The 27811-nt window shown below is 39.6% G+C and overlaps 1 protein-coding gene across 2 annotated transcripts; it reads right to left on the reverse strand.

The window, feature by feature from the left end:
- On the reverse strand, positions 1-27466 carry TFAP2B (transcription factor AP-2 beta). Of its 2 annotated transcripts, XM_030558420.1 has the most exons (8): positions 27386-27466; positions 23935-23961; positions 22419-22877; positions 17521-17581; positions 9322-9541; positions 6439-6557; positions 3553-3694; positions 1-501 (listed from the first exon to the last, which is right to left on the reverse strand). In XM_030558420.1, the coding sequence occupies exons 1-8, from the start codon at positions 27464-27466 to the stop codon at positions 201-203; spliced, it is 1410 nt and encodes a 469-aa protein (XP_030414280.1). In that variant the 3' UTR covers positions 1-200. The 2 variants fall into 2 exon arrangements, with proteins under 2 accessions (XP_030414280.1, XP_030414277.1); XM_030558417.1 differs by lacking the exon at positions 23935-23961.
- Between the last annotated feature and the right edge of the window lie 345 nt (positions 27467-27811).

The following is a 27811-nucleotide window of genomic DNA, read 5'->3' on the forward strand; positions in this document are numbered from 1 at the left end:
TTGAGCCACTGTTCTTGCTCCATAGTGCGCCTCTGATCTTAAGTTATTGTCTTTCTTTTTATTATTATTTTGTCCTAGCTAATATAATTCTTCCAAATCCCAATCCAATATTTTAAAGCTAAAATTAAAACTGTTTTGTTAGTTTTAAAAGATTCTCTCTCTCTCTCTCTTTCTTTTACTTATTTATTTTTCTCCTTTTTTCATTTTCTGTGTTTCTCTTCCTTGTCTCCAGTTTTACTACCTGGTCCTTCCCCAGATGTGTGCCTGTTAGCAGTGTTGTTGTTCAAGAACATCTTGTCCATGCCTTTGAGAGCTTCAGTCAGGTAGTTTTGGAGAGCTGTGAGGGCAGCACAGATGGCTGGGGCCCCAAAGCCATGGGTGATGAGGCTGAAGTGAGTCAAGCAGCTCTGAATGCCTGGTTCCAAAATAGGGCTGGGCCTGCTGTTGCCAATGGGTGTCCTGTCCTGGGCCAAGAGATCTGTGAATTCTTTACAAAGTTGCCTGCAAGGGTAGTGAAGAGAAGAGGAGAGAGAGGGCCCAGAGTAGTCAGAGTCACTTCACTTCACTTTGATTAACACTTTGTACACAATCTGAGACTTCCAAGGTGTTTGACATGCATTAAGTAACAAAGATGGGCAGCTGCCCCTCTCATTCCACCTTCCCCCAACACACACACACTAGGAAAATGTATTATAGTCATTTTACACATAAATAAACTAGAGTGCAAGGAGGCTGAGGGCCAGGCCCAAAGCATATTGAAGTCAATGAAAGACTCAAATAAAGGCACCGCAATAAGTAGTGAGGTTGGATACAGAACTCAGGCCTCCTTACTCCCACCTTCCCTCCAACAACAAACAGAAGGATCCTGATTTTGTGACCTGATGCTGCACTCCTTACCCCTCCACAACGTCCCATTGTCCAAGGGAGCAGGAGGGCCTCAAGAATAGGTCCTTGCCCTGCTACTTCCTTGATCAGTTTGATCAGCAAAGAGAGTTTGATCAGCAAAGAGAAGAAGGATTCCTAGTAGAGTTCATCCTACTCTTCCAAGCACACCTCTGCTTCTCTGACCTAGAGACTTGGGCCAGAAAGATGCTTCTGAAATGCCATCTATCTTTTCTTAAAATGTATTATTTAGTCTATTTTTTGCCTTTAGAATTAGCCAGATTGCCCTAAATGATAGATAGATAGAAAACTGCTACCTGGAGCTTGACCCTGGTATTAATAATTATATTATTGTTTATTATGATGTTTGTTATTGTTATTATTTTCTCAGAGATGAATGCTACCTGGCCTTCATGCGAAGGCAATACCACCAATAGCCTGTAAATGACTCATTGGGATGAGTGCTAAGTAGGATTTGCTGAATACCAAACGTAGTCAGGTCTTTCTCTTCCTATGAATCGTGAATGAACTCTTCCCATGGGGTGTGTGTGTGGGGGGGGTTGTTCAATGATGTAAGCCAATGTTGCAACAGTGATTAGAGAATTTCGGTGCCTCTTTTTTCAGAGAGCCCCGAACACTCCCCTTCTGGACACCAGGCCCCTTTAGGGTGTCTCAAGTCGAGCATCCCCCAACCTGAGACCTCAACATCGCTTTTGAAAATCTTGGCCGGTCATGTCCACACAATGGCTCATAGTCTGTAGATGCTTCCAGGCCGTCTTGCACATGGGTAGCATTGTACAGATTCTGTGCCGAGTAGGGGGTATTGGATATAATACAATAAGGGGGTGGGGAGTCCCCATGATCATCTCACTCGGGCTCGTTCCCTTTAAAATCAGGTCTCGCTGTATCGGCCACTCCTGGAATCGGTCCCGCTCTTCTTTCCAGCCCGCCCGCGCGGCTTTTGCTTGCAAAAGCTCGGGAGCCTACAGGCGAGCACAGCCGCGCGCTCCGCGAGCGAAACGGGAGCGCTAGCCACCAGGTATGGTTTTGCTGGTGCAGCAAACGGGAAGTAAGATCTAAGAGACAGCCATTGCCTGGGCGATAAAGAGACACCAATGGCGGGTTGCTGCTCTATTCTTGCTGGGATGAAAAGAACATAAAGCACCTTTTGGAGAGCACCGCTTCAAAGCAGGGGGGTTGACATCTGGTGCTTGTTTATCTTTAAAACAGCTGGTTTGCTACCCGGGAGGATGAACATTGAATCCTTCCCTTTTCATCTAGTGGCTTTCTATGGCTAAAAGTCCCTTCACCCTACTCCCAAGGCCCCCAGTGAAACAGGTGCATCATCCCAGAGCGAAATAGAAACCCAGAGGGGAAATGATTACTCCCCACCCCAAATAATAGCAACATCGAGGTAGGAGAGGAGAGTTCATCTGTGATCCTCTGAAATTCCCTATGGGTTAAAGAGTTCAGAGGGTGGGGAAAGATAAAAGTCTTATCCACTAGGAAAGTGCAAAAGAGGAAACTTTGAGTTTGCAGAGCAAACGGTAATGAGTCAATCCCTTGAAAGAGCAAGGCCGGGTTCTGCGAGCAATTAAAGTTCTGGGACATTAATATCTTTTGACCCTGCGGAAAAGAGCAATCAAATTCCATTGGCGTCTAAAAAAAAAAAACATCTAGGCAAATCTGAGCAAACGATTTTCCACGCCTGCATATATTTCTTTAAATTGCGCTCTCAAGCGGAGCAAGCGACGTCCTAGAGCACTACATAGCCTGGGTCTTGCCTGCGAGAGAGTTAACATACGGGACACACCCAGAGCTCACCACCGAAAACCTGATCTGGCCTTAAAACACCAAACCATACAGCGCGAGAGCCAACGATAGGAGTCAATCAAACACAACAGAAAAGCTCCTGTAAAAGTTCCACAGACCTAGCTGTAGTGGCAGGTTTACAAGGTCCCCCTTCTGGAGCTGCAGCTGCACATTTCTCAAGGCGATTAACGCTACACCTTTTGGGGAGGGGAGATTGTAAATTATTTGGTCGGGGTCTTTGATAGATAAGGCTGCTCGCTCTTGAAGTCAAGGTGAGTTTTTTTCTTTTGACTTCAGTGGGAGTGGAGGCAAGGCCTAGCCACTCCTACACAGAGAGAAGCATGAAATACACAAATAGAGAAAGAGGCGAATGCACACCCAAAACCAAACAACAGGAGAGAGAGATGCAAAGTCATACACAAGAAAGGAAAGAAACATGGAGACTCAAAACAGGCGGGGGATGAAAAAGATGGGAGGGGAGAGAGATAGACACTAACATGGGGACACGTGCACACTCACACAGAAAGAAAGAAAGTCAAACCCCGGTGTGTTTCATGCGCACACAGCTCCAAGGACGCTGTTACAGCTCCAACGATACGCACGGACATGTAGTGTTACAGGTCCACACAATCAGACCCAGGGACAGGAACACACCCAGAGCACAGCCTCTCCCCCACACACCTACCGCGCAGTGACAGCGAGAGAGGGAGATCGGGGTAAAGCCTTTTGGAGAAAGCGCTGCTGGGCCGGCTCCTTTGCAGAGCGCTAGCGAGAATGGCCGCGTGGAGGAGAACTAGTGTCAAACTCTCCAAGAAGCCGCCCTGCAAGCAAAGCGGGCGGTGGGCTCGTCCTACTCACTTTGTAGCCAGGAGCATGTTCTTCCTGGAGTGGAGATCGCTGGGGTCCGTGTGCTGTCGGTTCAGGTACTCGGAAACAGCTTTGGCTGGAAACTCCGTTTCACAGATATATCCAAAATCCCGAGCTAAGTGAACAGCTTCACCTGAAGGGAGATGAACAGCCTTTGATCATCCCAGGCCAGCAGGGTTGTTCAGTGAGGAGGCTGACCAGACAATGGTTCAACCGAGCCGGCTGGAATATACTGAGCCACATGATTGCTGGTGGTACTGGTCACGCTTTGAAAAGATCCGCTCAATTTGGCCCCGGAGAGGCACAACCCCAACTGAATTCAATGACAAAGACGGTTCCATGGGTGTATGAGCCCAGTCTCTTTCTGCAGAGCACACTCCGTTTTTGGTGGAAGGAGCCTTCACATGGCATGTATCGTCTTAGCTCTATTGACTTCAGTTGAGTTTGGTGATTTACACTGGTTACGGTTCTAGTCCCACGGGCAGAGAAAAAGTGTGTTATTAATACATAGATAATACAGACTTTCAAGTGTGTGAAAACAAAAGAGATGTCCTAAGAGGTAAATGGACCCGGACTTAAAATGTGCAGAATAGGTTTGTATTTTCATATACCAGAAAAGTGTCCCAAAAGCTCTACCACAGAATATCATATCCCGTGTGTGTGTGTGTTACACATTATCATAGCCACATCTGGAAAACAAAGCAGCCCAGTGCATTGTATCCAATGGAAAGTGCAGTTTTGCATAAGTCTGATCACAATGCAACAGAAGCTACCCATTCTACCCTCACCCTACCTCCCAAAAAATCCCATTGAAGGGGGACCTTTCATATGAAAAATAATTATTCTAACTATAATTCTAATTGGCATTTCCTCTGGCTGCCTGGTTTCAGGTTTCTACCCTGCAGAGGTTCGTGTCATCAAACTCCTACTGATGTACTTTTCACCACAGAAGAAGACGACACAGTAGCTGAAGAAAGAGGGGGAAAAACAGACTCTGGGGGGATTCCATGAGATTATAGCTCAACCCCTCTAGAATAAAGTATTAAACTCTTTAAAGCACCGCCTGGAGGACCACGAGGAAGATTTCTAACACGCAAACCAGCTATGTCTAATAATTCTAGTACCACATTATTTTTAACGATCAGGACTTACTTTAAAACGTCATTTAGAAAAAAAAAACCCTTCTCAATAATCACCAGAAAGATGGATCACACTGTCCGCCAAATGCTAGAATTTCAGTGGATGGTTATTATCCCCCCCACACACACACACACTAAATTATGTGCAGAGACACCATTCTCACTGCTTTTTGTTAATCCTGGCCAGAGATGAGTGAAACATTTATGCTATAGGCAACATGATTTAACAAGAAAAAAATCCTATTGTCAGAATACAAGATAAATCTACAGCAGGTGCAACTTCCTATAGGAGAAGGAAAATCTTTTAAGGTAAATTGTTGATTTATAAGTAAATCAGAGGACAGTAACATAATATATAATGATATTAACGTTGTATAGTTTTATATCCATATATAATGTATGTGCACACACACACGTATGGATCTGCACGTACATTTGTGCTGTGTGTCAACTTTTAAGACCTTCTGATTTTGCTATTAAAGTGAACGCATAGTTTTACACACACACATAGTTAAAGGTATGGGGTGTGTGTTTGAATCTATGTATTAATTAATATATATGAATATGTATATCAGACGATGAATGTATTTTCTCACATGGTAAATGTTTATATATAGTGTCTTTAACTATGCATTCATAGTTTGATAGGTATTTTCATGTAATGTACTATGATTTATGAATATATAGATATACTATAGCGTCAAAATAGAAACAATACTTATAACTAGAATGAATATAGTCTTGATTGATAGATTTTGATTTCACATATGAGTGTGTAACTATGTATTGCATTTATAATTAAATCAGAAGAATGTAAAAGTTAATATATAGTACAAATCTATAGGCACATGCATATGAGATACAACAGTGTGTTATTGTACATATTGAATGTTGCTCACCTCTTTGCATATGTATAATATAAATACATATAATTCATAATTACATCACATAATTGTTAGTTATAATTTCTGAAGAACCAGTTTGCCTCAGAATAAACACAGTATTTCCTAAAAAAACAAGTGACAGTCTTGTGAATTCCACATTTCAATACAGTACGAACATCAGAGCATCACATCAAGTATGGGATAGCGTTTGTTCATTTAAGAGGAGGTATAACTCGAGTATTCTTTTTTTTCTTTTGTTTCTTTTATTCCCCCCTCACTCCTCCCTTCTTCTTAAAGAAAGGGCTCGCTTGTTTCTTTGTTAAACTTTCACCCTCAGGTAAACTGTACTTATAACTGTTAATTTGTAATAACTTCTTTCCTTTGCTGAAATAAAAAAAAATAGTTCTTTATTATTTTCGTTGAATGGCCGCATTGTAATGTGCATCTGCCATAATTAAGGTTGGAAGTAAATGAGTTAGCTTTAAATTCCTGGACCCAGCACAGACTAGATCATTATTCAAAGGGAACATTGCCTGGAAATCCACAAGAGTAGGGAATGGGAATATTTGCATAACTGCAGAGAAAGTTCGATTCTGCAGATCTCACTGAGGCAAACCTGAATTCAAGACACCCGTTGAAGTTAATGGGAGTTTGATCAGTGACTTCAGCGTGATTTAAATGAAGTCTTTAAAGTCTTAATTTCACCCAGTATTATGCATGTTAAACAGATCTTAATGCCACGGCTGCAACGATTTCCACTTAATCCATGAAACTTTGCAAAATGTCAAACTCCCAAACCAAGACGACTTCGGAGCAGCCAATAGTGTGAAGCGAGCTTGCAATTCACCGCTTACCTTCCACCAGGGAGGTGAGTAAAGTGACATTTGCGGCCTTACGCCTGCCGGCTGGTAAATTCAAACCGATTTTTTCTAGCCTCTCTCTCAACGATCTCCCTCCATTTTTCGATTTGGCTCTGGAATTGCAAAGAAATTAACATTCTGATTAACCTCGGAATGTCCCTGAAACAAACTTTTAGACTGTGCAATTTAAAGACCACTGGAGCTTGAAGGGGTTTTAACTTCAGGTTAGCACATTGTGTGTGCGCGCGCTTGCTGGTCGAGTTTGCTGAGGTTTGCTTAATTTTTGCCACACACAACTGACTAAGTTCCCCCTCCCCCTTTAACGTACAGAAAACAAATGCATAGAATGAAATAACTTCTGTATAAGCTGCTGCCATGGAAGAAACCAAATTGGTTCCTACAGTATAAGACTAAGGCGTATTAGGATACGATTGTATATCTAGGTGGGAAGACAGAAGTATGGGATGAACTGATAGGGTGCACCTAGAGGAAGCATGGAAGATATAAGGGAAATTGATAAGAACACCTAAGGTAGAATTCAATAGATATTATACAGGAAATGTTGAACTATCTATTGGAACAGCTACATTATAAATGGGACATGAATACTTAGTGATAAGAGCACCTAATGGAATCTATATAGGAAATTATTGATAAGGACATTAAAAGGAAGACTGTGATATTCATGGGAAATGCAGAGTTATTGTTAGGGCCAGGTATAGTTTATAATAATAACAACAGCAGATATACCAATCTCCTAGAACTGGAAGGGTTCAAAGGTCATTGAGTCCAGCCCCCTGCCTTCATTAGCAGGACCAAGTACTGATTTTTGCCCCAGATCCTTAGCTGGCCCTCTCAGGGATTAAACTCACAACCCTGGGTTTAAACAGGCTAATGCGCAAACCACTGAACTATCTCTCCCCCCAAGTTTTATGCAAATAATTTAAATTCGGGGTGAAATACTGGCTCCACTGAAGTCAATGGGAGTTTTCCCATTGACCTCAGCACGCCAGGATTTCACCCCAGATCTTTTATCACTAACAACTTTTTTAATTGTATATAAGGAATATGAAAGGAAGTCACATCCTGTAGAGAAAGTCTCCCTACCTAGATTCTGGTCTCTCAGTATTTTGTGCCAAAGTAGATAGGAACCAATGGCACAGTTGCAAGAGAGCAGCCATCTATACTTCACATGCTCTGAAATATAGATATTGAACCAAAACCTTCTCTAAAGTTTGGACTCAAGATACAAAGTAAAGTCAGCATAGTCCACTGTTTTGGTCCTGGGTCTTCTCCAGAAATCACTGAGGCTCAGTAATGGCGTATGTGTTTAACTAGTTATAGTTTCTATTTGAAATTTCTCTTGCAGATGTTCTCTTTGCTCCACTCTATTACAATGCACAGGCAGATTCGCATCTGTAAATTAAAAATCTGGCTTATTCTTTGCTAACAATATGTCCACATATGACACTCTGGGTGAAGGACATGGGCAGACAAATCAGCGCAGAGGAATGGGACTTGCCTTGGGAAGGAGGACAAGCAACCTATCTGTAGTACAATAAAAGAAATGTTCTTTAAGGTACTGTTTCAGTGCTACCTCACACCAGTCAGGTTAATGTTAAAAAGAACATATCTATCTATCTATCTAGTGTGTATGTGTATGTAAAATGGGGATAAATGTTAGAGAAATTGGGGTTAAAGTGGAGAGTTTATGTATATATGGTGGACATGTCCAGTCATTAGAAAGTATTAGGATAAAACCTGTAACTAAATATCACAAATTGTTGGATATTTATCACCAAATAATCCTTTGGTAATCCTTCAAGGGCTTCCCAGTGGAAATGGTCACATACAAGAGGAAATGAAGAATTACTAATCTCTGATCTGCTAGTAGATGCTGGAGTATTGGTAGCTTCTGGTCAGAAAAAGAAAAATAGTCCAAATCTAGAGGAATGGTTCAAAAACTATGGGAGGCTGTTGTTATGGAAAAAATTAACACACCAATTATGTACCCAACAAATTAGACAGAGGACAAATAGCTACTTATATATTTGGTTACCTTTGGGTCAATATAAAATAAAGTACATTCACCTGAAAAAAAAACCATCACACATGTCCATTGTTTAAAAAAATGTTAGTATTTAATAGACATGCCTGGTCCTTAAGTATGTGTATACAGAGATGTCATTAAATTCAATAAACTCACTAGAAAGGGCATTTTGTAGGTGTAATGATGCTCACTCTGTAACATGGTAACACCTTTTAAATAGACTATATTCTCGCATAATACCTCTTTAAACAAAAGCCAGCTGTTGCAATGATTGCTTTGTTTCTGATATTCAATTGGCAAGGATTTCTAAACGTCTTAAAACTTCCTAACTAATGCAAATAAATAAATAAATAAAGTTTATTTGTTTTAAATCTCTGCTTTTTTTACAGGCAAAAATCATAGTAGCTAAGCTTTCTTACCTATAACGCCTGTATTCATAGAGAAGGCCTTTTATTTAAATAGAAGCCTTCCTCTAAAATGTATGTTTGAATAGATTAATATGTGTATGTAAGAGAGAGAGTTGGGAAGAAAGTAAGTAAGTAAATGAGTGTGTGTGTGTGTGTGTGTGTGAGAGAGAGAGAGAGATCCCTTACTGACCTTACTATGAGCTGCCTTCTCAGTCTTGTACACCAACGTAACTTTATGCATTAATTTCCATGTTTTCATGTTGCTACTTATTTTTGCCCTGCCTTGAGTTCTACACACACAACTACAACATAAGAACAACACATATTTGCAAATGCCTTTACCATAGTATAGACTTTACACAAAATGCTTAGTCTATGTGTGTGTCTACGTAAATACCCACAGTTGCTGCAAGCCCTTACCTTCTAAGTACTCCTCCTAAAAGGGATGCATTCAGACACTCCGGAGGCGAGAGGCGTCTTTGAACTTCTCCCACGGTTACTTTATACTTTGAAGTGGAACTGAGCAAGGACAAGCGGCCAGGTACTGAGCAAAACACCTCGCCGGTATTGACTGACATGCCACCCAGGAAGCCATCTTTATTCATCATCAGAGAAGTAACAGATTTTGGAGGAACTGGAACTGGAGAGAGAAAGAAGGGGTGACGGTGGAGGTATATCACATGATGACACATAAGAGTACAAACTGTCCAGACTGTCTAGTCTGACATCCATAGCACAGCTGAAGAAAAGTCAATTCATAGGCCCAGAGTTTCCTAGTAGCTACACCAATAAGAGCCGCTGTTGCCTTGAGTCTATAGGAAATTGACCTGGATGGGTGATAATGGATATGGTGCAGTGGAGTACAGCTGATGTATATTGGTTTGACAATTCAAAAAAATGTATATTATAAATGTATTTTAACTGTATTTCTCCCTAAATTAGTTGTTTGTAAGCCGTGCGATGCAGGAGCTATATCTTCTTGTGTAATGGACAGCGCCAGGCACATGGATGGGTTACAAGAAAATTAATACTCCTCTTCCTAATACTTCTGTTACTAACAATAACAACAACTAGGGAAAAAAATCTAATGAAGACAAAGGAGTTACTGGTTTAAGTGAGAATCAGGACTACAGAATTTAACAAGGAAAGGATTACTTTATTGTTGTTTTGGGCTTTTAACAAGACAGGTTTGTGCAACATAATTAGCACAATTATTCACCCCATAAAAAGGTGCATTAGAAAATAGTCTGCTGTCAGATCGCTTAGAATACTATATAACAAACATACCAAGGTGGGACTATTCAGTTTCTAAATAAATCTGGTCTGACTCCAGCAACAAAAATACATCAGGGGATTTTTTTTTAAAGTTTTCCCCTTAACCAGTACCAGACAAAGTAGTTAATTTCTCTGAGTAACAAATAAGATTGCTCTAGGAAAAACCGAAGGACTTATACCATTCTAATTCTAATAACACCGAACAGACACAATTAGGAACAAACACTTATTTTGCTAAACTAAAAACGCAAGCAATTCCCTCCTGGTATGAATTTTGTTTACAAATCAACTTAAATAGCTTGTTCATAATTGTGTGTAACTGTTATGATTTACAGCAAGTGCTCTAATCAATCAACCAAATCACTTTAATTTATAGACAGCGTCGCTGCATTTTCCCAGTTGTTTCATTTCTGCACGTAATTGATAACAAACCATACTTAAGGTATGTTTTATGCAGGAGTTAATAAGAGCTGACAGCTGCTACTGCTGCTTCCTTTTGGAATCACTGCAGCCTTATTTCCTTATAGAACGTGTATTCCTAAATTCTAGATTTGCTGGTGGCAGTCTAGGGGGCATATTTTACAGAGAAGACTAATTGATTACACACCCCTGTACAGCAGATTCTCCTTTGCAATATCGCATTGCCAGTCAATCAGTTGCAAAACCAATTTTGCAAGTAATAGGTTCTACTACATACATATGCCGGCTACTTAGGTACTTATAATACATGCCAGTTAGATCATAAAACCCTATTTATTTGCAACATGTCTGGAGAATCAACCCATTGGAGTTGAGGGACTATTTAAGTCGTCTGGGGCTGCTGAACAATAAGATCGGATAGCCTAATACCGTAACAAGTGCTAACAACTGGGCAACTGCCAATTTTATAACCTCGGTGTATGGAATAGACACAACAGGGTTTCGCTGTTTTTATTATAAATGATTTCCTACCGCCAGGCCAGACTCCCACAATAAAAGCTCTGTAACAGCGCAAAGCCAAAACGCATGTAGATTTCATATATACAGATTACATTTCCATTACATGCATCTGAGGAAGTGGGTATTCACCCACGAAAGCTCATGCTCCAAAACGTCTGTTAGTCTATAAGGTGCCACAGGATTCTTTGCTGCTTTTACAGATCCAGACTAACACGGCTACCCCTCTGATACTATATACAGATTGCTTCAAATAGACTGAACATAGTCTCTAATGTAAACAACTTATTTTGATGCATCCGACGAAGTGGGTATTCACCCAGGAAAGCTCATGCTCCAATACGTCTGTTAGTCTATAAGGTGCCACAGGACTCTTTGCTGCTTTTACAGATCCAGACTAACACGGCTACCTACCCCTCTGAAACTTATTTTGAGTGGCTTTACTGAGGAGGGGTGATCAGAAACGGGAACGGATTCCCATTTTGTATTATTTTGACTAAGATGACGTATACAGCTTCGGAAGGACGTTTCCAGCTTCTCAAATCTAGCCCGTCAAAAAACTTGAAATTGGCACAAAACCAGTTATAAAAGGGGGACAGAGGCCCGATGCGGTTTTTCCATTGCCATGAATAGGAATGTTGTCATTGATCCAATAGATCAGTCAGACCCTTTGGTTTTAGGATGCTTTAAGTGTATGTTAAAACAAACAAACAAACAAAAACCTCTCCCCTCTGCGCTACATTTTTCAGTAAGATGTTTTGCAGAGTCACTCAAGTGCCCCCATCAAGACACAATCGGGTTGTTTTGAAAATAAATGAACATACACACGCTGTGAAATCACTAATCCTTTAAAGGACCACTAACAACTGAGATCATTTCATTCTGCAATCTTCTCCACGCCAACAAACACACACAAAGGTTTTGATACACCTTTCCAGTACCTATATTTAGTGACTAGTTTATCAGGTCACTGTCCAGTGAACTGAGAAATTAAACAAGAGACAATAGTCCTATGAACATTTGATCTTCGTCTAAACTCACCACAGAGAGAGCTGAACACATGATATGTTTAAACGTCTCTCTCCCAATTTGCCTTGCCCTTTTTGGAGCATTTGTTACACTAGTTTACCTTTGAAATATGGATTTAATATATTCAATATTTTTTCATGCAAATTAATTTTGGTAGGCAAGTTAGTCCTCTTTCCTGCTATGCTTTGCAAACTTCTGCTATTGTTCTTTACAAAAACTATGCAAGTAATAGTTGTATACATCAAGGTATACATCAAGATACATCAAGATCACTTGAGTATAATAATTCTAAACACATTTAGGAGTCTTACAAGCCTGTGCAAGCATATGTATTGCGATTTCATAGCTTCAGAGATATGTATTCTAATCTATACTCTATCTTTCGTAAATTACCTGCCACTCCAAAATAAAAGTGAGTTTACCATGGAATGGATTAATTGACTCTCTCTATCATTACAAAGATATTAGAACTATTACCAGAGATAATATAATTTTGAGATTTTAGACGCTGTGTGTAAAATGTCAGCTAATGCATTTATTTAAACAATTCTACACTGTATTCTCTGGAGTATTTTTACCTACATCGATGTGTTTTCCAAATCTGCTTTTATGCCTCATAATAACTGTCCCTAGAAGGACACAACACATGCGCACACAAGTTTCTGCCTACTTCTTGCACGTTTTGCTTTGTCCCATTTATGCTGATCTTCTTGTCACTTCCACAATTTTTTTCTCCCAAACTCTTTTGTGTGTGTCTCCTTTCCCATTGTTCCTCAAAACCTCCCCTCCAGCTCTGAAAAAAAAAATGTGATTTTCCTGGTCCTTTCAGCCTCATTGTCATTTCCCCTCCCATTTCTCTTCAGCTTATCAATAAACCGAGAGAGCAACAGTAGCCGCTTGATTTGTTAGTAATTATGAGCATACTGTTCCTGCAAACGGAATCTCTAGATGAGGGAGAAGGCTTTAAAACGACAGCAGGAAATAGTAAGGAAATGGAGCATGGCAAAACTCAGCGTGAAGCTTTCAGTTCTTTACATGTTTACAATTTTCTGTGCATACATTAAGGCTCAGTCTTTTTTCATTTCTCTGTTGGGTTGCTCTACACAACTGCGTGGTAATGCAAAAGTAGCATTTCACACCCACACACCCTCCACACACACCCACACACGGATTAAATTAATAATGGGATGTAAGTACTCGACATTATTCCAGCACCTTCGTTATACTGCAAGACAAAAACGTGGTTTAAAGAAATATTGGTGGTTAATCATCTGCACTGGGCACAAAATAATAGTATTGTATCCATTTGTTGTCTGCAGATCTCCCTAAGTATTAACTGGATTTGGAATTAGCCTTCATTAGAAAGGTTTATGTCCATCAAAACGGTCAAGGTTTTGGCAGGGGGTGATTTGGTTTGACTTTATAGGTAAACCTAGAAACCCGGGAATACATAATACCCCCCGACACTGAGCCTCGATCCTGATTTTTTTTTAAATCTATCTACCTATCGTGTCTTCAAGAGCTGATGGCAAAAGTTCGATTCCACCACCACTCCTTGCATTTGAAGCGAGGAATTAATTTAAGAGTGAAATCTATTACCCCGAAATAGTTTCCCATTAAAGCAAACGCGATAATGAAATACAGTTGGTGTTCCAGGAAAAGAACCAAAAATAAACAAATAAACCAAGGCAAATTCTCTGCGTTACATTTCAACCGATTCGCAGCTCGATCACCTGAAAAGCTGTAACCAGATATCGTGGTTTTTAGTTAATCATTTATTGCTGGTCACTTCAGGAAGCGGGAGAGAGGGAAAAAAATCTTATCCTGTTTCATTGAGGGAGTGACTTTCTGAAAGTGTTAAGAGGCTCCTTGTGTGTGATCCTTGGGGGGGCGGGGTGGAATTAGAGTTTATTTGCACTACCTTAGCATATTAAGCTTAAAATAGAGTTTGGCGCTACTGTGCGTGTGTGTGTGTGTGTGCCCTCACAGACAACGTACAGAAATGGTTTAAAGTAAATACATCAGGATACTTTTAAGGTCACTGACTATGTCCCCAAAGTCACAACAATTGAACTTTGGACTCAGGCCACGAGAGATTTTGAAAGAGGGCAACTTATTTTGTCATAGATCATGTCAAACAAATTACAGCTGAGCTGTTGACAAGGGGACCCGCTACGGCCTTCCTTACACGCCGAAATCCCCCCCTCTTGATTTCAACAGCAACCTGGGGGACAGGGAGTGTGAGGATAACCCCAGATAATATGTAGCTGCTAACTCCTTAAACCTGAGATAAATTTAATATTAATACTCTTGATGATGATGATCATCATCATCACAACCATTTATCTAGGCTTCCTCCCTTTCCTTTCCTTTCCACCACGCCAATCTTAATGGAACTAAGAGTTCAGAATGATTTTTTAATGTCTCGTTGGATTTTTAGACTGGTAATGTACCGCATCCTTCTCATTATTACTTTATTGATTGCTCATTGACCAGACCCCTTCAAATCGTATTAGCCACCCTCTGCCAGTTTAGATTAGGAGACTTTGAAAAGCACCTTTCATTATTTCGCCACCCCTACCATCACCACCACAGTAGAGTAGAGGCTTGGCAGCTTAATGCGCTCTCTAATGGGGCAGCTAAGAGACGAGGGGCCACGGTCCCTGCCTATTGCATTAATAGCTCAAAGGGGGCTAATACAGAAAATTAGCCTTAAACGAGCTCTGGAGATCTCCAAATGAAAGAGCCATTTATCACGCTGGCTACCTTCACTCCACTCGTTTGCTCTCTCTACTGGGAACAACTCATTTCCTCTTAACTAAATTACTTCAGAAATGTCAAGTAAGCCCAGATAGCAAACATAACAAGAGTGTGTGTGTGTGTATAATCTATTGTGTGGGATCAATACGGATGACCAATTGAACAGTTCAAGATGAAGATGATTATAATATTTTTACAAGGGTTTCTTAAAATTTTAGGCAAGCTTTCTGAAGCTGTAGATAGATAGATAATCATCATTACTTCCATGACTCTCAAAGATCATAAACATGTATGCACTTATACCCGAGAGGATGGATGAGATATTTGTGTTAATAATTTACTTCTATATCATATCTTTCACACTACATTTTTATGAGAACGTTTTTAACAGTAAACTAGCTTCTTTTGAAACAGGCAAATCCGTCAACCCTCCTCCTGTCCAGATTCCATTTATCATTAAGTACACTTCCCTGGTAATAGTCAACAAGAAAATCTATCTATCATCTGCCAGCAAGAATGATCTGCGGGTCTTTGATAACTTATTCTTATTTCAAAGTACATTTCTATGGCAGCAAAGTGTTGAGACCACAGCAAAATTCATACTGCACCCTTTCTATTTTGCACCTTCTATCGGTCTGATCCAACATCGTCTGCCACAGATATGACCCCATGTGTCTCTTCCCTTCTACCAGTGTTCAAAGAAAACCTAAACTCACAAAATTAGACTAAAAGTTCAATAAAGCACAGTATTAATTCGAGGGAGGGGGGATAACATCTCTATGCCTTCTAACACATCTACGAGAAAATGTCGGTATCTTTTCTTACTGATACTATTTTAAAAGTGTGTATCTATACCTTTAAATATAGCTATTATAATTCTAAGTGTCTTCTGATAGAGACTAGGGTTAAGCATACACCTGTGGTTGCGGATATATTCAGATGTGTGCACACATTCACAGGCATACTAGAATTATCAGCATCTTCTGATCTCTTTCTCTCTACATATATTTAATATAATTGTAAGTATCAGTAGACGTGCTTAACTGCTTGACACTGACTACCTTTAGAGCCACAATCACTGTGTATTGACACCGAATGTTCCTGCTACCCTTTTCGTTTTGAAAAAACAAACAAAAAACAGTCTGTTTTGACGAAGTGGTCCCATACAATACATGGCAGTGTTCTGCACATAACATAATGCAAAATGTGCGTACGAGGCAAAGAAAATAAGAAGGCAGATCAACGCTAAAGAGGAGCCTCTAAGCCACAAATCAACAGCCAATTAATCACGAAGACCCAAGAGAAAACATTGCGTATGAGCTAGAGAGAAAGAGAGAGCTAGATCTAGACAGTGCATACATTCGCAAACCGATATGTTATACACCTAAACCCATAGGCTGGTAATGCATGCGAACCGAAAAGCGCAGAGCAGTTCTTTTTCTTAAAGACAATTCACTGTTTCCCACAACACCCTACGTTTCTCCACCACCCGCCATAAATTATGTTGTCAAAAGAGCTTCAGGTTTTCATCCCCCCTTCCCCAAAGTTATGCTTGCTCGAATTTGCATAATTGCATTTTTAAAGGAAACAAACGATCCAGATACCTCACCCTGCCTTGAATTCTTATTCCAGCAACCCCCTCACGTTCTTTTCTTAATATTCTAGAAACTCATCTCTATTAAAGTATCGGTTTCGTGTGCATGAGATGAAGAATAAACCACTGCAGATAAGTGCTGTTGATAGTAAACATAAGGGCCAGCATCGCTAAGCGTCAGCTCGAGTATTTAAAACTGAATCTAGAAATAGAAATTCCTTGGATAATTAAAGATAGCGCTCCCTAAATGTGCAGTGTGAGAGCTGTTTAATGTCTATGAGCATAACCCATGCTAATCGCCATGCATCTTCAAGTGACTGTCAGAGAAATGTAAAAAAAATTAAGCAGCTGCAACACGCCCAAAATGAGTTATTGTAATTACATTTAATTAGTTTAATTAGTTAATTATTTTGCTTACAGCTGTACAAGAGACTGCAAACATTTGTTAATATCACATTCCCTTTAACAGTATGGGGTGATTCTGCAGTTACACTAAATCATGTATGCATATGCAGAATGATTTTAAAAATGGGCATATTGGAGGGGGAGGTTGTATTTCCATAAGCGTGTGTTTCTTCCCCGGCTCCCCCAACACATTTGGCACGATTGGAAAACGCATAAAAGCCACAAATGGAATCAAACAATCCACACAGTGCAGATCAAGAACTACTAGAGGGGAAAAGTTAAGGTATATCTGTGAAAACTATTTTATAGTATGTGGTGCCATTTTTACACTAATATCAAAATAGGAATTGCTGGGAAATTCAAAACTTGATGACTGTTTACTTATTTTAAGTCATTTGGCAGCAATTACAAGAAATATTTAAGATAAAATGTAATTATCTAACACCTAGACAAGAAAATACTCGTTCCTTTTACCTCCTCTTTCCTCGTTTCATCTATCTATCTATCATCTCCCAGCCGAGTCTATTTTCCGGGTAAACTAATTGGCTCAAAGTAAAATCATATCAGGAAGACATTGCTACACAGTATAAGTTTGTCAAGCTTGTTGGAATAATCCATACCTTTTTTAATGACAGACTGGTCCAGTAGGTTCATACCGCTGTTATTGGCATCTTCAACAGACTGTGAATATAAAAACATAACTATTAAAATTGACTGGATATTAAAGAATGGCGTACATAAATCATGTCATTCCAAACTAGAGTTACTGTTATTTCCATTTATATTAATTCACTGGGGGAAGAAAGGTTTATTAGTAGTAGTAGTATTATTCCTCCAAATCGACATGGAAATGAAATTGTTCCAAATTATATGGGATTATAATAAAAAAGAGGTGTGAAGCATATGGGGTGCAATAGTATTTTTGTTATCTTATAAAACATGGATATTACATAACCTTTTTGCATTCGATAAAGCTTTATATTTTTCTTTGAAAATTTGGCAATTTGGTAATATCTCCAAGATCTAATATCTAAATGACCACGATTAAGGACAACTTAGTTGTTTGTTATTAATTATTATTATTATTTTATTATTAATCCTGCCATTTAACTCACAGGCCATTTACTTTTTATATAGGAAGGTTTACATTATAGACTGTAATTAAAGTTTGAGCAATTCAGAGTGGAGTGCAACATCCACATAGTATAGAAAACAAAAAGATTAACACTCGCACTGTTTGGTTTAAAAGTTAGAAGTGTGTGTGTGTGTGTGTATGTGTGAGAGAGAGAGAGAGAGGGAGGGGGAAGGGAATTACACAGAGACAAAATATAAGAGTAATTAAATTGATTACCTAGAAAAGTCACTCAATCTCTCTCCTCAACCTGTCTACTTTCACCCTGGTTAGAAGCACACCTGTTATTATGGCATTAACTTCTTTAGCAGGAAAACAAACAAAGACAGTTACACTGCAGCAGGGGCAAATGTTAAGTTTTATTTCTTAATATAAGTTGTCTAATATTGAATACCCTCCTCAATGAGCAACAACAACCATCGCAGAGAACAGAGGTGACTCATGAACCATTTCTAATAGATTTCAATAAGGGATTCCGTTTTGTGGTCAGTTCTAAACTACGGTTGTAGATAGATAGACAGACAGATACATTAGATGATGGCTTTAAGGCTTGTTGTTTTTTTTTCTTTCCTAAAGACACATTAAACATCTTTAAGTCATGGAATTTTCCTCTTATTCTAACTTTATCTTTCCAAGTAGTGTCTTAGTTTATCGTAATCCACTCCTTATGTACATATCTTTCTATTCTCAGGAGACCCCAGCTAAGGTGGGAAATAAGTTAGGATACAATTATTTTTCCAACAACACATCCAAAGTGTGATGGAGCAATAAACAATATTTCCTTGGATTCCTTTCCCTCTTGACCCCAGCCTCCCTGTTGACCCCCCCTCCCTTTTGTCTTTTTTGACTCCTCCTTAATCAATAGGCCCCATACCTACAGGGTATCACAGAAAATAAGAGTGGAAAGATCAAACACAATGATAAGGTCTTTTCTTTCTCTTCTTTCCTTTAGCAGCTTCTACACTGTCTTCAACGAGACAGAGGAAGATGAACAAATGGTGCAGCCTGGTGGAGAGCATCATTTTGCAACACGATGCTATAAAAATGGAGGCAAATATGAAGCGCCATCTTTCTTCCTTTTTTTTTTTTGAACCTCAGCTTATCTCGATATTGCCCGGGTATGTCTATGTCTACATATGTGTGTGTGGATGCACTCCACTCGCTTCATCAGCAACGTGGGTTAGTTGTTACAGTTAATGAGAAGACTCTTGTCTGATTTTCTAAATAATTACGCCCTCCTGCTGGGTTTTTGTACAGGATATTCGCGCAGCATGCTGGCAGTTAATAGTCACAGAGAGGATCGTAAAGATTTAATTAGGACTGCATGCGGAAACGTGGAAAAACAACTCAGACTTTTAATTACTACACTTCTTTAGTTAAAAGTGATACCAGGGGTTACTTTATAAGAGACTCGAGTGTTTTGGTGCAACTTAACTTTCAATCTCCCTAGCTTGCATACACAGGAGGGGATGAGAGGTGGGGGCGGTGGAGGAAGGAAAGGAGTAGAGGTTGTAATGGGGGAGGTGATGAGTTTCCAGCATAAATTTAGCAAAACTGGAGATTTACTTTTGCAAATAAACTTGATCGCACTGACTCGTTCTAAACACCATCTCCATATCCAGCCGCTATAAAATAATATAACTAAAATAAAACCCACAGAGTTTGTATTTTATTTTGCAAAAGCCGAAAGTGTGATCGTGTGTGTGTGTGTGAGAGAGAGAGAGATGGTTGCATTTCTTCCCTGTAGCTTTGGCTATAATAATGAATGAAGGTATAAAAGATGCAGATCCCCTAATCAGCGAGGAATGAGGATGAAGTTGCAATGGCTATTTTAATTTATTTTTTCTACCTAGGGGAGGCATATTTGTTTTCCATGTGAAGATCCTTTTTTTCTCTGTGCATATTTGTCTGCTGAAAATTGCAGATGGAAAACCTAATTCGTCGCAAAGGACAGCATTGTGTTTACAATAACAGAACCCTACTTTACAACCACTTAATTATGTTCCTGGACAAGGGATTACACATGGCCTAGAACTGGGTTTATATTATAGCCTCGATTTTTTCTCTCTCTCTCTCTGCCAACCAAACACATACTTATGAAATCTATTTAATCAGATGGTATAAGAAAAAAAAACTTTACTCAAAAAGTAAAACTTTGTGAGCAAAAAAACCCCTGACTAATATGCCTCAAGGAAACTTTTTTTCCCATAAGGCATAGAGAGTAGATGTATTTATTGGCTATATAGGATTTGTTTTACCTGTCCTAGAAAAAATCCATATTAAGAATCACATATTAAGAAAACCGCCAACTTAACCTGGCTCGCAAACCCAGAGGGCAAATAATAGAAAATGCCTGTCAATAAATACAATCCTGGCACCACCTCTGTGCCTATTTATACTAACTTGCTGATCAGCACTTCCATCTTCATAAATTATCCCTTGGAATATTTTTTTATTCAGTTTGAGATCCAACCTTTCAAAATAAGTACCTGCCTCATTCTCCCAGTGCACTATCCTGTCTAAACATTGTGTCCAGAACTCCAGAGAGAGATTCCTGCACGAAAATACCCTGTCTGCAACGCCCCTTTAGCTATTTGGATCAGCAATTCAACGCAGGCTAAACTAGCTCCTTCCTACCGAAGGCTATGGATATATTATTTTGTTTAGAAAGTGACCATGTGACATGCATCTTATTTTTATTCAATACCTTGCGCCTTATTGACTCGGCGGCGAGTTTAATAGAAGGATTCGTTTTGCTTTCAAAATATCTGAATGCGAATAACTGTATCCAGTCTCTACCTATCTGTAAGAGAAGCACCACGACTGTACCCGCTAATTATGCAGTTTTCTTTAGGTGTTGTAAATGTCAATGCACTAATATTTTCTATATCGTTTCAGTACTAAATATAGAGAGATAAGGGATCCTAGTTTGTTGCCCTTACGCAGGCAAAACTCCCATTGGCAGTTTTGCCTGAATAAGGAAAGTAGGATGAGCCCCATAAAGCCTGTTCCTATAGCTCAGGGAGTCCGCGTACGTTTTACAGATAAAGTTTTAAATCCGTGCAATCCAATGCTCCGATTGCCATTGAGTTCAGAGGGAACAGTGAACAAATACCAGCGAAAGCCTTTCCCATGATCATCGCAAACACTAACGCACAAGGTACAGGGGCGTGCGAGTCTTTAAAGCGACACCCAAGCAAATCAATATTGCAATTCTCCCCTTCCATTGATTATATTTTCAGCAGTCTTGAATTTTTAAAGCTGAGCAATAATAAGTCTTCTGGCTAATAAATGAATTCCTCCTCATATCTGTTTGCTACTTGTATGTTGAACTGGGTCAAAGCCCATTCATTTTAATGAGGCATTTCATTTTAGTGAGTTCTTTAGTCTCCTTTTTGCAGATCCCTCCCTTGCTATTTTTAAAAAATCTAACCAAGACTTTTAAATAGCTGCAACGGCAACAAAAAAAGCAAGAAAAACACCACGACCAGGAGAAATCAGCAACCCTCGTGTAAAATTTGGGCCGAAAATCATGCATTCACCTACTATGGGAGCTGTGCCTTAGTAAGATCCAAGCCGAGCCATTTTGGATGAAATTGTTATGGTGCTTTTGTTCTAAGGAAATAGCCCTTGATGACTTTGGCTTAGAGGGTGAGAGAGCTAGGAAATATTGTACCCCCAGGCCCATGAAACTCCTTTGTTTCCCAAAGGATGGAATACAACAATGATAAATGTTGTTGAGATAGATAGATAGATAGATGATAAAGAGAGAATATATATATATACACACACACATACATACAAAACATTTAAAAACAGTGTCCTGTGCAATCGTTTTATATATCATTGATCCTATACACAGGGTTTTTTTCCTAACTGAGAGTATTTTTTTTAAAATTGTTATTCTGAAAGACCTCACTGAAATCCCAAAACTGCAGAAAGCAGGAGACCCATATTTTACATGACTTAATATCTGAAATAAGAAAAGCTTCCATAAACTTTATTCCCTTTCAAAATGCCTAGATTATTCAGAAACGCCTTTCTTTCTTTCTTTCTTTCTTTCTTTCTTTCTTTCTTTCTTTCTTTCTTTCTTTCTTTCTTTCTTTCTTTCTTTCTTTCTTTCTTTCTTATTGTTTTTTATTGTAGCTTTTATCTTGTTAATGTATTGTGAGGTGAAAGAAAGAAAGACATTGTTTTTAAGAAAAATACTGGAAAATACAAGTGGGGAACAATCCTGAAGAGGCAGGGAGAGGGTAACCTAATAGGTCTTTCCGTTGTCTAATTGCTATGATTCATAACTGATCATTGTTGACTATGTGTCTCCCAGCTGCTAAGATTTCTTCAGGCTCCCTGGCAGTAGCGGGAGAAGGAGCAGGACCGCCTTACCTGCACGTCCTCCATTCCTGGGTGTCCGATGCCATGCAGAGAAAGGCTGTCTCCCATGCCGGAATCCAGGCCATGGTGTGCCGAGTGAAGGAGAACATCTGGCCGCCTTACTGAGTGGTAGTCCCGCCTGGGGTCCAGTCCCGAGAGCTGAGGCAAGGCGGCCCGAGGCTGTGGCAGCAGTGAGCCGGCTTCTGATCCCACCTCTTGCCTCTGCCTTTGTCCCCAAGGGTGCTGCTGGGGCTGATGCAAGGGGTTTAGGGAGTAAGGGTCATTGACATGGGAGTACGGGTCCTGGCTTTGGTGGTAAGGAAGAGGCTGGTAGGGGGGTGGGAAGTAAGGCGGCTGGAAATCCGAGGACGGGGTGTGAGACAACGGCGGGGCGCTGGAATAGGGTCCCTGGGAGACAGAGCCCAGCTGGGACAATCTGGAGCTGTGGCTGGGGACTCCATCATGCCGGTCCTAAAAACAAAAAAAAAGGGAAAGGAATAAAAAAAAGGAAAGAAACAAAAAAGAGGAAATGAAAAACAAATAACACAGCAAGAGAAAATAAAATACGCATTTAAATTGACCCCTTAAATCCCCCGGACTCGAAATAGTCCGGCATTTCCCGTCCTGATCATGTAAGTTTCCAAGAACAGGCGAGAAGGGGGAGGTGGGAGAGAAATATACTAAAATGTCCTAATTAAAAATGTAGGAGAGGTGCACTCTGTGTATGTACAGTTTGTGCGGCTTTGATCCATCCTCTGGCTGCCTAGCACCACTCCAAACCCCAGCGTATAAAGTTTTCAAGCAACACTCCCCTTCGCCACTAAACTCCGGTTTAAAAAATAAATAAATCACCCACTCATTCTGCCTGGGAAGGTCAGAAGAAATGCTGTAATAGTCCGATGACAAGGAAAGAAGGTGAAAATAAAATGTTAAATGTGTCTTTATGTAAAGTCAAGCCTCTGGTTTTTTTAAATAAATACATATATATAAAAAATAAACAACAAATCCAGCCACTGTGATTTCCGAGGCAACTTCGAATGTATGTTATCTCTTTCAAATATTATACTCCAAAGGGCGGGGGGGGGGGGGGGTTGGAGCATTAAAATTGTAATTAAAAGTCTTGCTGTGTGTATTGGGGGAGGGGGAGAATATGAAAGTCTTCCGAGAAAGTGTGGGAGAGGAGTTTTTCCCAACTCCATCCTAGCTGAGGCTGCAAGACTAAAGTAAACAAGAAAACATCTAGTCCACAAAGTGTTCTCCAAATCCCCACCAGCGATGGCAAAAAAAAAAAAAAAAAAAAGTTTTCCTCTCCCCCCCCAGCTCAAACCAAGAACACACAATGCAAAAAGGAGAAGCAGCTGCAAGCCTCCTCCAATTATTGTGCTAAATTACCAAGCCAAAGGCGTTCAAGAGAGAGAGAGAGAGAGAGAGAGGGGGAGAGGGAGCGAGAGAGAGAGAGAGAGAAAGAGAGAGAGAGAGAGAGAGAGAGAGAACATGCAATTCTGGTACAACATGGATCCAAACTCACCATGGCGGAATAGGTGTGGACTAACATCTGGAAATAAAAAAAAGTCTTGTAACAGCTACAAATAAAAGAGTGGTGCTGATAATAATAATAGTAATAATAGGAGAAAAATATCAAGGAGCTCTGCAAAGGGACGTGTTGGACACAGGAGAACAGCTTGAGGTATTTCCAAGTCTAGCCATCAAAAATCATCATAAAAAAAATAGCCAGTGCGCCACCCCCACCCCCGCAAAAAAAAAAAAAAAAAAAAAAAAAAAAAAGCTCGGAAACCTATGTAGACATCTATGATTTCCCCCCTCCCCTCTGGGTTATTTATTTATTTATTTATTTATTTTCCCCTTTGAGCTTCCAGATGCAATCCTCTCCAACCCAAGGCTAGGCTGAGACTGCTCCGATGCCCCTTCCTCCCTGTCCTCCTCTACACCGCCTCATAATAATTGATATTCATGACTATTAATATTACACGACTACTTTAAAGGGAGAATGCAGGACCAAATGGAGCGTGAAGCTTGCAGCCAGCTCGAGAGCTCCCCTACCATTGTAAATGACGTTCATTCAGTGGAGAATTACTAGATGTAATCAAACGGGGGGGGGGGGCTGGCAGAAACCGAGTTGGGGGAGAGAGGGAGAGGTATGAGGGGGAGGGGGAAGTTTAGCAAGGAAAAGACATAACTTCAATTAACTCAGGCAGAGGAAGAAGTGTAAACTAGACGCTGCTGGTTGGAAGCAAGAAAGTGCTATGGACCAATGCTAGAGGCCAAGAAAAAATCTTATTTCCTTCTTTTACAAATAGGAGAATTTGGTTGCTCTTGGTGCTTTTTTTGTGCACACACACACACACACACACACACACACACACACACACACACACACACACACACACACACACACACACACATATATAACTGGGGGTGGGGGAGTTTTCCTGATCCTCTCTTGAAAATAAATAAACTATTCAGCCCCTATAATTTGTCTGTTTACAGCGGCAATTAAACACTTTGACTGAACGCTACAGATTGCAGTTATTTGTAAAAGCAAAATATCTCAAACGTACAAATAAATCAGTGTTAAGTCGGGTTCCATTTCATTCTCCATGCTAATTTGCCCCCTAACTATGCCAAAAATGCTCCCAGTTTTCACCCAGATGTAAAATTTATGCAGTGAATTTTAAAGGATACTACATTTATAGTTTCCAGGCAAAGCCAGGGGCGATAGAAAACCCTTTTGATGTTTCAAGAACCCGTTCGACTGGCCGACCTGCCATTTCTGTTAAAGTTCAACTTACGTTCCCTCCTACGGAGACCCACACTTCCCACAGCAAGTTTGTGTCCCACTTTTGTTTTAAGATCAAATCAATGTAAGTAGATAGGAGGTTTTTAGACCATACTATTAATTATAAATCAGAGCGAGAGACCGAGAGACAGAGAGAATGAGAGAGATTTTTAAAAAACACTGGAAAGATCTATCTATCTATCTATCTATCTATCTATCTATCTATCTATCTATCTATCTATCTATCTATCTATCTATCTATCTATCTATCTATCTATCTATCTATCTATTCCTAGGGAAAGTTGGGTATTTTTTTCTTGATTCTAGGGTTACAGAATCACTTCCCAAGCACCACAAAGTTAGACTATATCATGTTTCAAGACAAAACACGAACAAAATGTACCCCACTGCTAAATTCCCTGTCTCCAAGATAAAATAAACTTACAAGTATAAATAAAATGTAAAGCAGGCAAATAGCCTTACAAGCGTCCTCTGAAAAAAAAAATCCAGAGACATATCTATCTCTGAATGGTTGTTATTGTGAAGGGCAGATCATGGCTTTCCACTTGATCAGTATTTGGAAAGGACCCGCACTTAAGGAAAAGCAGGAGAGGAACGAGGGGGTTGTCCGAAGGGGACAGAGCCGTCGTGCCTGCGCCGATACTAATTCTGCATATGCTGGATTTTGCGAGCGTTCAGCTGATAATTAGCCTGACGGGAGCTTTTGAGAGTTGAGACATTCCTTCTATCGGGAAGACGGCTCCCCGCTAGGATCATAGGACTGCTTTTAGAGAGCACACACTGAATCGTATTCACTACTATGATTTTACTCTCAGGCAAGAGGCACTTTGATAACCTCTGTACATTTTATCTCGATCACTTCATTTTATGAAACTCTTCCTACAGATTAACGTGTCCCTTCAAGTGATCTTTCTTTCTTTCTTTCTTTCTTTCTTTCTTTCTTTCTTTCTTTCTTTCTTTCTTTCTTTCAGATCTCTGGATTAAATATTAACTCTCTTCCAGAATTAAGTCCTTAAAGGCTCTGACTTTTGACCAGCCAGCCCATGACATGGTATCCACGCCACAGACTGCAGGGAACAGGTCTCCTTCTTTTGGACAAACACACGCCATACATATTTTACTGCTAAAACAATCAATCGGCACCATATCCTGGCGTTTGGAACGAATTCTGTTATGGCAACAAACTCCACTGAACTGAAATCGAAGGGGGACCCTTCTTAAAATCTCCTTAGCAAAACTGCTGCTCACATTTGCAAAGTACCCCCAAAATAAAAATAATAATAATAATAATAAAATTAAAAAAAACACACAAAAGCGAGCGGGACAACACAGACGCCTTTTCCTTAAAAGTCTTTTTCCTTTCTGGAAAAATGCAGTCGCTGATTAAGTTAAAAGAACCAGATGGACTGAACATACTTTACAAAAAATTATCCAGGTCATGAAGCAGTAGAAAATTAGCAAATGTTTTACATTTTTGCTTTTGAGCCTCAAAACTCAAAGCCTTCTGAATAATCCATACAACTTTCACTGTTCTCTGACTATATGTATGTAGCTATCTCTGACTATATATGTGTCTATGTGTGTATAGATACCGATGTATCTATATCTATGTATATATTTCAGTGTATTTATAAAAAATCATACAGATGTATCTTATAAGGAAGGCACAACAAGAAAAAACAACAACCTCAAGTTGCTCTAAGACTGGGGCTGAAAATAGGGAAAAGAAACACAGCCCAGAAATGTATTAAATCGTAGGATTACAAGATTGTATTTTCTTTCTTAAGCTTTTTTTTTATTGACATTTGTCCGTGTTTAATGGAATGATGTTGAATTCGAGATCTAAAAATCAAACTTTTGCGTTTAAATTGCCTTATTCCAACCCCCAGATCATTTCGTCGATGTTTTAAATCTAATCAAACAGCTTCAAAAAAAAAAAAAGTTAAGAACTCGCCTTGCTGAAGAGAAAAAAACCCAAATAATTAAGCATATGAACATTTATTCTGGGTTTCCTGAATGTATATGTGTGTTATCTATATAGCTTTCATATGTATGTACCTATCTATATGTGTATTGTATAAACGTACATATAAACATGGAGATGTAGATTTATATACTGTATACATATACTTTCTCACACACATGCATATTATATACTCACCTCATAGATGTCTTCATACTTGACATTTTCAACCAGTTTCCAGAGCATGATGGCAGGCTGTTCTCTAGGAGGTGAGTGCATTCATGTGAAGAGCAGATGTCTGGATTCTCAGTACTTCTCTGTCTGTAATGATCCATCTATAATTGGAAATGGGGGACAGACAGCAAATCCGACGTTCCTCTTCCATCGCAACTTATATCTGTTGTCTGAAACAATAGGCTGCAGAAGTAAACCTCAACCGGATAGTAAAAACATTATTGGTTATATATATGCACACACAGACTTCATATATAGAGAGAGAATCTCACAACTATACATATCCAAACATATATACATACAGATATAGTCGCATATGTACACATAAACATACAAATACATGCATACAAATATAGATAGATGCATTCATATGTATAGCTCACATTGTGT

The sequence above is a fragment of the Gopherus evgoodei genome, chromosome 3 (genome assembly GCF_007399415.2).
Source record: "Gopherus evgoodei ecotype Sinaloan lineage chromosome 3, rGopEvg1_v1.p, whole genome shotgun sequence".
NCBI classification, from domain to species: Eukaryota; Metazoa; Chordata; order Testudines; family Testudinidae; genus Gopherus; species Gopherus evgoodei.